At 48.5% G+C, this 15,371-nt stretch overlaps 1 protein-coding gene across 11 annotated transcripts in view; it reads right to left on the reverse strand.

Annotated features, from left to right (window-relative positions):
- Positions 1–15,371, reverse strand: part of ppfia4 (PTPRF interacting protein alpha 4) — a 110,472-nt gene that overhangs the window by 8,776 nt on the left and 86,325 nt on the right. For 6 of the 11 annotated variants that reach the window (XM_029694186.1, XM_029694184.1, XM_029694180.1 and 3 more), the window contains 13 exons: positions 14,527–14,658; positions 14,284–14,346; positions 13,988–14,079; positions 13,736–13,865; positions 12,952–13,148; positions 10,713–10,941; positions 10,450–10,485; positions 10,101–10,228; positions 9,811–9,941; positions 9,631–9,715; positions 9,276–9,357; positions 8,881–9,081; positions 8,466–8,528 (listed from right to left, as the gene is read on the reverse strand). In XM_029694186.1, coding sequence (XP_029550046.1) covers positions 8,466–8,528; positions 8,881–9,081; positions 9,276–9,357; positions 9,631–9,715; positions 9,811–9,941; positions 10,101–10,228; positions 10,450–10,485; positions 10,713–10,941; positions 12,952–13,148; positions 13,736–13,865; positions 13,988–14,079; positions 14,284–14,346; positions 14,527–14,658 — 1,569 coding nt within the window. The remainder of the gene's footprint in view (positions 1–8,465; positions 8,529–8,880; positions 9,082–9,275; positions 9,358–9,630; positions 9,716–9,810; positions 9,942–10,100; positions 10,229–10,449; positions 10,486–10,712; positions 10,942–12,951; positions 13,149–13,735; positions 13,866–13,987; positions 14,080–14,283; positions 14,347–14,526; positions 14,659–15,371) is intronic. The other 5 variants (XM_029694182.1, XM_029694179.1, XM_029694183.1 and 2 more) reach the window with 4 other exon arrangements.

Raw genomic sequence — 15,371 nt, forward strand, 5'->3', positions numbered from 1 at the left:
CGATGAACCATTAAACAGGCAAAGCGTCAATACAGGACTAAGATCGAATCGTACTACACCGGCTCTGACGCTCGTCGCATGTGGCAGGGCTTGCAAATTATTACAGACTACAAAGGGAAGCACAGCCGAGGGCTGCCCAGTGGCACGAGCCTACCAGACGAGCTAAATAACTTCTATGCTCGCTTCGAGGGAAGTAATACTGAAACATGCATGAAAGCTTCAGCTGTTCCGGACGACTGTGTGATCACGCTCTCCGCAACCGATGTGAGTAAGACCTTACAACAAATCAACATTCACAAGGCCGCAGGGCCAGATGGATTACCAGGACGTGTACGCCAAGCATGCGCTGACCAACTGACAAGTGTCTTCACTGACATTTTCAACCTCTCCCTGTCTGAGTCTGTAATACCAACATGTTTCAAGCAGACCGCCATAGTCCCTGTGCCCAAGAACACTAAGGTAACCTGCCTAAATTACTACCAACCCGTAGCAGTCACGTCTGTAGTCATGAAATGCTTTGAAAGGCTGGTCATGGCTCACATCAACACCATTATCCCAGAAACCCTAGACCCACTGTCACAACTTCCGCCGAAGTCGGGTCCTCTCCTTGTTCAGGCAGCGCTCGGCGGTTGGCGTCGCCGGTCTTCTAGCCATCATCGATTCACTTTTCATTTTCCATTTGTTTTGTCTTGTTTTCCTCACACCTGGTTTCAATCCCCTCAATCACTTGTTGTGTATTTAACCCTCTGTTCCCCCCATGTCTTTGTGTGGGATTGTTTATTGTTTCATGTATGCGCACGTTAGACTGGTTGCGCTGGGATATGTCAACCCGTATTGTATTTCGTGCTCGTTGTGCCGTGTGTTTTTGGTTCGCCTAAATAAAAGGCTCCGTTTGCTACCCAATATCTGCTCTCCTGCACCTGACTCCCTTACAGCCATTTACGCATACCTAACAGAATCCCACAATCACCACATGGAGTCAGCAGGAGCAGGTACCTATGGTAGCGGAGTCGAGGAGCGTGTCCAGGAGCACACAGCGTTGATTCACCTTCTCGGCGCTGCCATGGACTGCGTCGTCCAGACGATGAACCGCTGGGAAAGACAGGGAGTTCCTCCAGCACCTCCACCAGCACAACAGGGGTTCCCACTACTCGTCCCTCCTGTACCCGGTCCCAGTGGGATGCGTCTCACCCTTCCCGGGCAGTATGATGGGACGGCGGCACGGTGCCAGGGTTTCCTGCTACAGCTGGACCTATACCTGGTGTCATGACATTGGCCTGTGGGTAAGGTTTATGACCCCCCATAAATACATTTCTCCCTTCCCCTCTCTCTCTGACCCTACTGAAGGACTTTTGAATAGCCTTTGTTAAATATAGAGAGTCTGGGAACATCAAACAAGTTGGGGGAAAGGAACCATATTTCGGTAATAGAACCAGTTGGAAATATGCGTTGGAACTTAATGAGTATGGATGTCAGTTCGGTTGTCATCTGAGACATTATGACTGATGGCAGGACGACATAAACTGTACCTGGGAAAGTCTACACATTCTAGTTATCAGATTCACATGGAATTGTTGTGCAATTTAAATGTTTGATATTGAAACTGTTTGTTAGGAGATTAAATGTAATTTTAGCTTCCAAATGAGAGAATTGGGTTTTCATAAGGAAAGAACCCTGACCAATCAGTGGGCCGCCCCGTGAAGAGACAGGGGTTATAAACGATGAAACACACCCTTCTCCCCTCGCCACTATATAAGTCAGTGACGAAAACGTAACCAGGCTGTTCCGGGTACGTGAGGTCTGCAGCCTCTGCGTTAAAAGGACACATGTCAAGTACAGAACTAAGCCAACCTCAGCGTGAGCTTTGGTTGCGAATGGTGTGAACTTTGAACCCTTATTCACTACAGAAGTGATACTTCCTAGCCGTTGAGTTAGCAGCGGCCGCTGTAGACGTGGGCTAGGAAAGGACGGACGGCGTATCCAGTCTAACACACAATGAAGATACTACAACATATCCATTTTACCACCAGTGACATTCTTCCGAGGACAGGAAGATCTCTGTTGGCCAACACGTCCAGCATCTACGACCAACCTACCGAAGCGCAGCTCAGAGTAAATATTTATTGCATTTTCCTTTTCCAAATGGACGGTAATTTAGAATGCATAAGATTCTGTATTTACGATAGCAGAGCTGTTTCTGTGTTCCTCAGTCTTCCCGCTCTTTCATTCAAGCCCAACCCCCTTTCTTTGTGTAACAAGCCGCCATGCCGGTTAAGCTCACTAGGGCACATTCTCCTATCATTTCCTTGTAACCATATCTGTTTGTTTATGCATTTCTGTGAATTATTTTAGTTTAGTAAATAAATGATTTTAAGACAATTGATGTATGGATGACTCATAGTGAAGACTGGGTTTGTGCAGATAACCAACAATTTACGACGTTTGGAATGAGATTGACGTGAGATAAATAACACATCATTAATGAGGAGACAAATCGATCAGATATTATAATATCTGAAAGTTATATTAGGAAAATTATAACTTTGTAATCTGAATATTTTCCTTGGTGCCCTGACCTTCTAGTTAATTACAGTTACACGATTAATCAGTTTAATAATTACAGAGAGTTATTAATAATTACAGAGAGTTATTTGATAAACATGTCTTCAGTTTAATGACGCCAAAGACACGACACTGGGTACCGTTTACCCGGCTCCCTCGGGAAGGGAGAGGGTGTCCACCCTCGTCTCATGCCTCTCAGGGAGAGCTCTGGAATGGGCCAACACCGTGTGGGGAGAAGGAGATGCGGCGTTGGACGACTTCACGGAGTTCACCTGCCGCTTCCGGGCAGTCTTCGACCACCCGCCCGAGGGTAGAGCGGCGGGTGAATGTCTTTTCCACCTGAGGCAGGGGACGAGGAGCGCCCAGGAGTTCGCCCTGGAATTTCGGACCCTGGCCGCCAGAGTGGGATGGAACGACAGGGCCCCTATCGACCACTACCGTTGCAGCCTGTGCGAGGATATCCGTCGGGAGTTGGCCTGCAGGGATACCACCCTCACCTTCGACCAGCTGGTGGACATGTCCATTCGGTTGGATAACCTGCTGGTCACCCGCGGACGTCCAGAGACGGCTATGTCGATTCCCTCTCCCAGCACCACCGCTCCGGTGCCTATGGAGCTGGGAGGTGCTGCGCTCAGGGAGGCCGGAGGAGGGGCTTTCACGTGTACCATCTGTTGCCGCAGAGGTCACACTGCTGGTCGGTGCCGTGTTGGTTCCTCTAGGGGTCGAGGCAGCAGGCAGAGTACTCTGGCGTCACCCCAGGTGAGCATGCACCACTCTCATCCAGAGCCCTCTGTTGTACACCTGTTTTTGCATGTTTATTTTCCTGAGTTTTCCCCGCATTCCCAGCATAAGGCGCTCGTCGATTCAGGCATGGCTGGGAATTTTATCGACAGAGCATTCGCCCATAGGTTAGGGATCCCTATTGTTCCAGTGGTTAGGCCTTTCCCAGTTCACGCTCTGGATGGTCGACCATTAGGGTCCAGGTTAATTAGGGAAGCTATCATCCCCCTGGGCATGGTGACGCAGGAGGGTCACGAGGAGAGAATCAGTCTCTTCCTCATTGACTCTCCTGCGTTTCCCGTGGTACTAGGCCTTCCCTGGTTAGCTCGTCATGACCCCACCATTTCATGGCAACGGAGGGCTCTCACGGGGTGGTCGCCAGAGTGCTCAGGGAGGTGTTTAGCGGTTTCCGTAGGTGCTACTATGGTGGAAAGTCCAGACCAGGTCTCCACCATGCACATTCCCCCCGAATATGCCGATTTGGCTCTCGCCTTCTCCAAAAAGAAGGCGACTCAATTACCACCCCATCGACGGGGGGATTGTGCAATAAATCTCCTGGTAGACGCTGCACTTCCCAGGAGTCACGTGTATCCCCTGTCACAGGCAGAGACGGTGGCTATGGAAACATATGTCTCCGAATCCCTGCATCAGGGGTACATTCGGTCCTCCACTTCACCCGCCTCCTCGAGTTTCTTTTTTGTGAAGAAGAAGGAGGGAGGTCTGCGCCCGTGTATTGACTATCGAGGTCTAAACCAGATCACAGTGAGGTACAGTTACCCGCTACCGCTCATCGCCACAGCGATTGAGTCAATGCATGGGGCGTGCTTCTTCACCAAATTAGATCTCAGGAGCGCTTATAACCTGGTGCGTATCCGGGAGGGAGACGAGTGGAAGACGGCGTTCAGTACCACCTCAGGGCATTATGAGTACCTCGTCATGCCGTACGGGTTGATGAATGCTCCATCAGTCTTCCAAGCCTTTGTAGACAAGATTTTCAGGGACCTGCATGGGCAGGGTGTAGTGGTGTATATTGATGACATTCTGATATACTCCGCTACACGCGCCGAGCATGTGTCCCTGGTGCGCAGGGTGCGCAGGGTGCTTGGTCGACTGTTGGAGCATGACCTGTACGTCAAGGCTGAGAAATGCCTGTTCTTCCAGCAGTCCGTCTCCTTCCTAGGGTATCACATTTCCACCTCGGGGGTGGAGATGGAGAGTGACCGCATTTCAGCCGTGCGTAATTGGCCGACTCCCACCACGGTAAAGGAAGTGCAGCGGTTCCTAGGGTTTGCCAATTACTACCGGAGGTTTATCAGGGGCTTTGGTCAGGTAGCGGCTCCCATTACCTCACTGCTGAAGGGGGGCCCGGTACATTTGCAGTGGTCGGCTGAGGCGGAAAGGGCTTTTGGTCACCTGAGGGCTCTGTTTACCTCGGCTCCCGTGATGGCCCATCCGGATCCCTCTTTGGCGTTCATAGTGGAGGTGGACGCATTTGAGGCTGGGATAGGAGCCGTGCTCTCTCAGCGCTCGGGTACGCCACCGAAGCTCCGCCCCTGTGCCTTCTTCTCGAAGAAGCTCAGCCCGGCGGAGCGAAACTATGACGTTGGGGGACTGGGAGCTGTTGGCTGTCGTCAAGGCTCTGAAGGCGTAGAGACATTGGCTTGAGGGGGCTAAACACCCTCTCATCTGGACTGACCACCGCAATCTGGAGTACATCCGGGCAGCGAGGAGACTAAACCCTCGCCAGGCAAGGTGGGCCATGTTTTTCACCCATTTTGTTTTTTCCTTTTCCTACAGACCAGGTTCCTAGAACGTTAAGGCAGACGCACTGTCCCGACTGTATGACACAGAGGAGCGGCCCATGGATCCCACTCCCATACTTCCTGCCTGGTGGTGCCGGTAGTGTGGGAGCTGGAAGCGGACATTGAGCAGGCATTACGTGCAGAGCCCGCTCCCCTCCAGTGTCCCGCTGGGCGTCTGTACTTTCCGTCTGTTGTCCGTGACCGGTTGATCTATTGGGCCCACACGCCACCCTCCTCTGGTCATCCTGGGATTGGTCAGACGGTGCGCTGTTTGGCTGGGAAGTACTGGTGGCCTACTTTGGCCAAGGACGTGAGGGTTTATGTTTACTCCTGCTCGGTGTGCGCACAGTGTAAGGCTCCTGGGCACCTGCCCAGAGGGAAGCTACACCCCTTACCTGTTCCACAGCGGCCTTGGTCGCACCTGTCGGTGGATTTTCTTACCAATCTCCCCCCCTCACAGGGAAACACCACGATCATAGTCGTTGTGGATCGGTTCTATAAGTCCTGCCGTCTCCTCCCTCTGCCCGGTCTCCCTACGGCCCTACAGACTGCGGAGGCCTTGTTTCCGCACGTCTTCCGGCACTACGGGGTACCTGAGGATATAGTGTCTGATCGAGGTCCCCAGTTCACTTCAAGGGTTTGGAAGGTGTTCATGGAACGTCTGGGGGTCTCAATCAGCCTTACCTCAGGGTTTCATCCCGAGAGTAATGGGCAGGTGGAGAGAGTGAACCAGGATGTGGGCAGGTTTCTGCGGTCATATTGCCAGAATCGGCCGGGGGAGTGGGCAGCGTTTGTGCCCTGGGCCGAGACGGCTCAGAACTCGCTCCGCCACTCCTCCAATAACCTCTCCCCCTTCCAGTGTGTACTGGGATACCAGCCGGTTTTGGCGCCTTGGCATCAGAGTCAGACCGAGGCTCCTGCGGTGGACGACTGGTTCAGGCGCACGGAGGAGACATGGGACGCCGCCCATGTTCACCTCCAGCGGGCCGTGCTGCGCCAGAAAACCAACGCAGACCGTCACCGCAGTGAGGCCCCGGTGTTCAAACCGGGGGACTGGGTCTGGCTCTCGACCCGAAACCTGCCCCTCCGCCTGCCCTGCCGGAAGCTGGGCCCACAGTTTGTGGGGCCATTTAAAGTCCTGTGGAGAGTGAATGAGGTTTGTTATAGGTTACAGCTTCCCCCTGATTACCGTATCAACCCCTCGTTCCATGTGTCTCTCCTCAGGCCAGTGGTGGTTGGCCCGCTCCAGGAGTCTGAGGTGCGGGAGGTTCCTCCGCTCCCTCTGGATTTCGAGGGGGACCCTGCGTACTCTGTTCGCTCTATACTGGATTCGAGGCGTCGGGCGAGGGGCCTTCAGTACCTCGTGGAGTGGGAGTGGTACGGTCCGGAGGAGAGGTGCTGGGTTCCGGTGGAGGACGTGTTGGACCCTTCAATACTGCGGGAGTTCCACCGTCTCCATCCAGATCGCCCTTTGCCTCGCCCTCCGGGTCGTCCCTGAGGCCGGCGTCGGCGCGCTGCTGGAGCCACCCGTCAATGGGGGGTACTGTCATGACTTCCGCCGAAGTCGGGTCCTCTCCTTATTCGGGCGGCGCTTGGCGGTTGGCGTCGCCGGTCTTCTAGCCATCATCGATCCACTTTTCATTTTCCATTTGTTTTGTCTTGTTTTCCTCACACCTGGTTTCAATCCCCTCAATCACTTGTTGTGTATTTAACCCTCTGTTCCCCCCATGTCTTTGTGTGGGATTGTTTATTGTTTCATGTATACGCACGTTAGACTGGTTGCGCTGGGTTATGTCAACCGTATTGTATTTCGTGTTCGTTGTGCCGTGTGTTTTTGGTTCGCCTAAATAAAAGGCTCCGTTTGCTACCCAATATCTGCTCTCCTGCGCCTGACTCCCTTACAGCCATTTACGCATACCTAACACCCACTCCAATTTGCATACCGCACCAAAAGCTTCACAGATTATGCAATCTCTATTGCACTCCACACTGCCCTTTCCCACATGGACAAAAGGAACATCCTATATGAGAATGGTATTCTTTGACTACAGCTCAGTGTTCAACACCATGGTGACCTCAAAGCTAATCACTAAGCTAAGGACCCTGGGACTAAACACCTCCCTCTGCAACTGGATCCTGGACTTCCTGACGGGCCGCCCCCAGGTGGTAAGGGTAGGTAACAACACATCCGCCACGCTGATCCTCAACACGGGGGCCCCTCAGGGGTGCGTGCTCTGTCCCCTCCTGTACTCCCTGTTCACTCATAACTGCACTGCCAGGCATGTCTCCAACACCGTCATTAAGTTTGCTGATGACACAACAGCGGTAAGCCTGATCACTGACAATGATGAGACAGCCTATAGGGAGGAGGTCAGAGACCTGACTGACCATGTGGTGCAAGGAGAACAACCTCTCCCTCAACATGATCAAGACAAAGGAGATGATTGTGGACAACAGGAAAAGGAGGACCGAGCACGCCCCCATTCTCATCGACGGGGCTGTAGTGGAGCAGGTTGAGAGCTTCAAGTTCCCTGGCGTCGACATTACCAACAAACTAACATGGTCCAAGCACACCAAGACAGTTGTGAAGAGGGCACAACAAAACCTATTCCCCCTCAGGAGACTGAAAAGATTTGGCATGGGTCCTCAGATCCTGAAAAGGTTTTACAGCTGCACCATCGAGAGCATCCTGATGGGTTGCATCACTGCCTGGTATGGCAACATAATTACCTCAGTTACCTCGACACTGGTGCCTCCGTACATTGACACATTGACTTTGTACTGGTAACCCCTGTATATAGCACCGCTATTGTTATTTACTGCTGTTTTTTAATTATTTGTTATTCTTATCCCTTACTTTCTTTTAGGTATTTTCTTAAAACTGCATTGTTGCTTAAGGGCTTGTAAGTAAGCATTTCACTGTAAGGTCTATTGACAAATAACATTTTGAGTGATATGAGTCCCATGCACCAATGTAACCGACCAGGTACAACTTTAACACCAGAATGCTGAGACAAAATTCATCACAACACACCCAACACAACACACCCAACACCCAACACAACCTAACAGACAACCAGCATAAATCTACACACAATAACCCATCAAAACAACAGAGCCTAATATGGTACACCAAAGACATGCTAACCCAGGCACAAACAAGCAGGCAGTGTGCGTTGTAGTTGTAGGAGGCTGGGGATGAGCGTTTGCGGAAGCAGGCATATGTGTAGCACAGCGGGGCAGAGTGTGTGTGGGTGTGTGATGTGTGTGGTGTGTGTGGTGTGTGTGTGGTGGGGAGGGGGTCACACAGATGGCACTGACCGCTTTAGTGGAGGAAGCCAGGTTCTCCATCTCTTCATGGGTTAACCACACATTTCCGGAGGACTGTGCAGAGAGGGAGAGCACGCACGAGCACGCACACACACACAATTACAGACAGACACAAAGAAGAGCACGCACACACACGTACAGTGTCTGTAGTGAGAGGGAGTGTCAGGCAGGCAGTATCTGGCACACTGTTGAGAGAGTAGGTTTCACGTTCCACCCCATGCAGCACAGTGGACAGAGTGAAGAGTACTGTCAACTCCAAAAGCACTATCATTACAGGGCCAGTGAAGTGACAGGTGATGGGCAGTGTGTGTGTGTGTGTGCGTGTGTGTGTGTGTGTGTGTGTACCATGAGCGGTACAGAGAGGCTGTGTGTGTGTGTGTGTGTGTGTGTGTGTGTGTGTGTGTACCGTTCTAGAGGTGAGTGGGGCTGAGGGGCTGGTTAGCGAGACCATCTCCTGGATGGCCAGCCGTAGTTTGAGGCGGTGCAAGGGGTTACTGATGCCAATCTCCCTCTGGATCTCTGTGTCAGACAGGGCCGACATGATGGCACCGCTCTTCACGTTGGCACGACACGCTGCCACATACCAGGCAGGCATACCCACCCACAGCTACATTGGTGAGAGAGAGCATCCTCTTCATCATCACCACCACCATCAACGTCATCATCTCACACAGTATAACACTCCAGGTGATTTATATGGTAGGACAAGGTTAAGGTAGGGTAGGGTTTAGGGGAATCTGAAGGGCTAGGGATAGGGTAAGGTTGTGGTGGAGGTTAGGGGTCAGGGGTTAGAGGTTATACCTCTAGCCAGGAGACCACAGTTGGTCCATCCCACTGAGCGAAGGGCAGTCCTCTCCTCCTGGCCTCCTCTAGCAGCTCATGTCTGACACAGAGACAGGGGAGAGATAGAAATGGGGAGAAAGAGGGAGTGAGAGAGAGAAAGAGAGAGAGAGGAGAGCAAACAACTAACGTTGGCATGGCCTCTGGAGCACATGAATGTTTTATTCCACTATGGAACAGAGTGAGGCCAGGGTTTCACAGCTTCCAAAATGTATTCACAATTCAACTGACAGAGACACCACCAATTGACCTTGCATTTAGACAGAGAGAGAAAGAGTGTGTGTGTGTGTGTGTGAGTGATAGGTAAAGGTCTTACTTCTTCTTCATCCTGCGGTCTCTCTCTGCCTGTGTGCCCAGCTTGCCCAGAGTCATGGTGTCTCCGATGCTCATCTCAAAGTCTACTGAGACACACAACACAACAGACATAGCATCACTCACATATACCTGTACATACAGTAGCCTACAGGAGACACAGAAACAGGTCCAGCTGCGTTACCTCCCGGCATCAGGGCAGGCAGAGGCTGTCCCTCCCTCCCCAGTGTCCCTCCTCCCTCCATCCTGCCCTTCTCCTTGCTCTTCCCAAACAGACGACCTATAGATGACTTGATGCCCTTCTTCGCTTTACCCCTGTAGAGAGAGAGATAAAGAGAGAGAGAGAGTGAGTGAGGGAGAGAGAGAGACACAAAGTATAAGTGGGATTGAAAGAATGTGTGTGTATGTGGGGGAGGGGGGTTGTGTGTGTGTGTGTGTGTGTGTGTGTGTGTGTGTGTGTGTGTGTGTGTGTACCCTCGTCCGTCCTCCAGACTGCCAGTGAGCTGGGCGAAGTTGGTCTCCAGTCTCAGACTGCGGGGGGAGGAGGGGGGAGACGTCTCACACTTGATAGTAGCCTTGTCCTCACGAGCTTCCACTGGAGACTGGAGGGAGAGAGAGGTGAGAAAGAGTGAAGCCACCTTTATCTGTCAGGAGGCTTCAAATAGGAGCTTTCTCAGAGAGGCTGTGACAACACCTTGTCCAGCGGGAATGATCCTGTCCTTCCAATCGCAACCTTGAAAACTGTGTTCATTTTAGTACCTCTCCATATCTGGGAACTGTACTGCCTCTCTTAGTTGTGTAGATAAAGAGAAAACTGACTTACTGCTATTTTTCTACGGTGTTTCCTTAAGTCGCTAGGCTGTTAAAGACAGGAGGGAGGCACAGACACACCAACACATAGTTAGAGACAACCAGTTGTTAGACATACAATCAAAACCAGTTACTGGGGTTACTGAAGAGAGAATGAATAAGCAGCAGTTGAGTGACTTTTTGTTTCACACTGTAAACATTGTGTGTGAGTACATCAATCCAAACATGTTTTCAGGTCAGTCCTCTCTGATGGTTAAGTGCATGTCGGCGTCTCACCAGGGTCATGATTCCCAGCTGGTGGCTGGCGTTGTGGGTGTTGTGTTTGGGGGTGGAGCGTCCGCTGGTGGGAGGGGACGAGGAGGAAGCCAGGGACTGGGCAGTGGCTGAGGTGGGCATGGTTCGGGGGCGGAGTGTAACGTTGAGTCCGTCCATGCTACCACTGTTCACACGAGACTCTATCTCATCTGCCCTGAGGTCAGCAGACTCCCTCTCCACCTGGATCATCCTAAACACCAGAGAGTACAGTGGGATCAGACATGATACACACATCATACACACATAATAACTACATCATACACACATAACTACATCTTACACACATAATAACTACATCATACACATAATAACTACATCATACACACATAATAACTACATCATACACACAAAATAACTACATCATACACGCATAATAACATCACACACACATAATAATTACATCATACACACATAATAACTACATCATACACACATAATAACTACATCATACACACATAATAACTACATCATACACACTTAATAACTACATCATACACACATAATAACTACATCATACACACAAAATAACTACATCATACACACATAATAACTACATCATACACACATAATAACTACGTCATACACACATAATAACATCATACACATAAAATAACAACATCATACACACATAACAACTACACCATACACACATAATAACTACATCATACACATACAATAACTACATAATACACACATAATAACTACATCATACACACATAATAACTACACCATACACACATAATAACATTACACACACATAATAACTACACCATACACATAATAACTACATCGTACACACATAACAACTACACCATACACACATAATAACTACATCATACACACATAATAACTACACCATACACACATAATAACTACACCATACACACATAATAACATTACACACACATAATAACTACACCATACACATAATAACTACATCGTACACACATAATAACTACATCATACACACATAATAACTACATCATATACACATAATAACTACATCATACACACATAATAACAACATCATAAACATAAAATAACAACATCATATACACATAATAACTACATCATATACACATAATAACTACATCATACACATACAATAACTACACCATACACACATAATAACTACACCATACACACATAATAACATTACACACACATAATAACTACACCATACACATAATAACTACATCGTACACACATAATAACTACATCATACACACATAATAACTACATCATATACACATAATAACTACATCATACACACATAATAACAACATCATAAACATAAAATAACAACATCATATACACATAATAACTACATCATACACACATAATAACTACATCATACACATACAATAACTACATCATACACACATAATAACTACACCATACACACATAATAACTACACCATACACACATAATAACTACACCATACACATAATAACTACATCGTACACACATAACAACTACACCATACACACATAATAACTACATCATACACACATAATAACTACACCATACACACATAATAACATTACACACACATAATAACTACACCATACACATAATAACTACATCATACACACATAATAACTACATCATACACACATAATAACTACATCATATACACATAATAACTACATCATACACACATAATAACAACATCATAAACATAAAATAACAACATCATATACACATAACTACATCATACACACATAATAACTACATACCACACGCATAATAACTACATCACACACACATAATAACTACATTATACACACACAACAACTACATCGTACACACATAATAACTACATCATACACACACAACAACTACATCATACACACATAATAACTACATCGTACACACATAATAACTACATCATACACACATAATAACTACATTGTACACACATAATAACTACATCGTACACACATAATAACTACATCATACACACATAATAACTAGCAGTATAAAGCATGTTCCCTGGGTGTGTGAGTTAAAGAATAATGGTACATCAAAAATGGGGGAAAGAATTTGCACATCGCTCTGCCTAGGAGTAACAAAACCCTCAGGAAAGGAGGAAGCCAAGGCTTCAGATTCTGGAAAATGCTGGAGATATTATGGTGGAAGGTAGGGAGGGAGATAGTGGGTATTGCGATAGTTGTCTGTGTTGGTGTGTTCTCCTACCTGATCTCCTCGTTGATGGCATCCAGCTGCTCCTGCAACATCAGAGCCAGAGTCTGTGCATCTGATTGGCCGCTGGGTGACAGGAGGACGGAGCTAACATCATCATCTAGGTCTGACTCCGCCTCCACGTCACTGCCCAGGAGGTGACTGACACTGCCACGTAGAGACGAGTATTCCTGCTCAAACACCGCACACACCTGTAGGGTAAATACACAAACACTGTTAGACACCGCACACACCATTACGATAGATACACACACACACACACACACACACACACACACCTGTACGACAGTTACACATCGCACACATCAGATTACACACAGTCTGCTCAGATACCCAAACAAATCCACACTCACACCTCATATATTTAAACACTTTATAAACACACATGTTGATAAAGACATACCACTTACATCACACATACGTACGTCCAAGGTAGCAGGGGTCAGAGAGAGAAGCATTGGTTAGGTGAGAGCTGTATGTAATGAGGGACAAATGCAGTGTGTTAAGCTTAACAACCATCAGCCATATTACTGCCCTCGTCAGGGCCATGAGGGAGAGGAGGGGAAGAGAGGAGGAAGAGAGGAGACACTAACAAAAGGGAGGAGAGGGGGGCATATGTGGTGTTTCATGACATAGCTTGGGATGGGCACAGAAATTGGACACACAGGCACAGGGGAGAGTACCAAGTTTGGCACAGGTGTGTGTGTGTGTGGTGTGTGTGTGTGTGGTGGGTGTGTGGTGTACGTGTGTGTGTGTGTGCTTGTGTGTATGTGGTTACCTTGTTGGGTTCGTTGCGTAGCGCTGCCAGGCGGCCCTTCTGTGCCCGTCTGATGACAGCAGAGCTGTAGTGTCCATCCTGCCCTTCTACCACTGAGAAACGCAGGTCACTGGCACTGCCCATGTGAGACCTATACACACACACACACACATACAGAGAAAACCTGGTCAGTATAGGGTGCTAGTATGGGGCAAGTGTGGGACTAGTGTGTGTGTGTATAGTGTGTGTGTTTGTGTGTGTATGTCTGTGTACCGTGGGTGTGATCCATCTCCAAACGCTCCACTCCGGCGTTTCAAGTGGTCGATCTCATTCCGCAGCTTCTCAATCTCACCAATCAGACGCTCCTGACGAAGAAAGGCATTGTGGGATTGAACAACATCAATGTCCAATCACAATATTTGTAACAGTTCAACTCTCATCCAATACATGTGGCTATCCATAATTTGTCTGTCATGTTTGTCCGTGAAAAGGTTAATGAATAGAACGTTGGATGCATAGATGGATGTGTGTTGCGTTGTTCATGTGTTGTGTGTCCAGGCCTGACTCACCCTGGTGTGGTGGAACTCCTCCAGCTGTTTCTGGGAGTTCTCCAGATCCTGAATCAGGGAGTTCTGGAACCAACAGGAAGAGGAAAAGACATCACTGTTCAGCTATAGTTTGGGAATCACTAGTTTAGAGGCCTGAGTACGTCATATTTGTGTGTGTGTGTGTGTGTGTGTGTGTGTGTGTGTGTGTGTGTGTGTGTGTATGTGTGTGTGTGTGTGTGTGTGTGTGTGTGTTGCGTGCCATGCCTTGTCCTCCAGTGCTGCCATGCGTTCTTTAAGGTGAAGCTGCAGTCTCTCGTTAGACTCAGTGAGCAGACGGTCTACTGTGTCAGATAAACGCTTGTTGTGTTCTTCATTCATCTTCTCTCTCTGACGTGCCTGAGAGAGGGAGGGAGAGAGAGAAAGGGAGTGAAAAAGAGAGAGAGGTTTAAAAGTTCATGACTATTGTCACCCACATACAGAAGCACTCCATACACTCCATGAGCACAGCACCAGAAAACAGAATGAGAGAGAAAGGACTTGATTTGACAACATTGTATTATGCAGTCAAAGGAAACACTACCTTAACATCATATCTCAACCACAGCTGGTTCCTCATAGATCTACTTTAACTATACTCATGAGCTCACATGGAGAGAGAGAAACTAGACATGCGTGAATTATTCCAATTCTAAATATATCAGCCAGTCAGAGCTCTGTGGGGTAGGGAAACAGGCTGCAGCAGGAAATGTGTGGATTCGGCTCATATTTATAAAGCAAGGCATAGTGAGTGTGTGATACTCTAAATATGGAGTTGGTCCCCCCTTTGCTGCTATAACAGCTTCCACTCTTCTGGGAAGGCTTTCCACTAGATGGTCGAACATTGCTGCGGGGACTTGCTTCCATTTAGCCTCAAGAGCATTAGTGAGGTTGGGTACGGACGTTGAGCGATTAGGCCTGGCTCGCAGTCGACGTTCCAATTCATCCCAAAGGTGTTCGATGGGGTTGAGGTCAGGGCTCTGTGCAGGCCAATTAAATACTTCCACACCAATCTCGAAAAAACATTTCTGTATGGACCTTGCTTTGTGCACGGGGGCATTGTCATGCTGAAA

This window comes from Salmo trutta, chromosome 16, assembly GCF_901001165.1.
Source record: "Salmo trutta chromosome 16, fSalTru1.1, whole genome shotgun sequence".
NCBI classification, from domain to species: Eukaryota; Metazoa; Chordata; class Actinopteri; order Salmoniformes; family Salmonidae; genus Salmo; species Salmo trutta.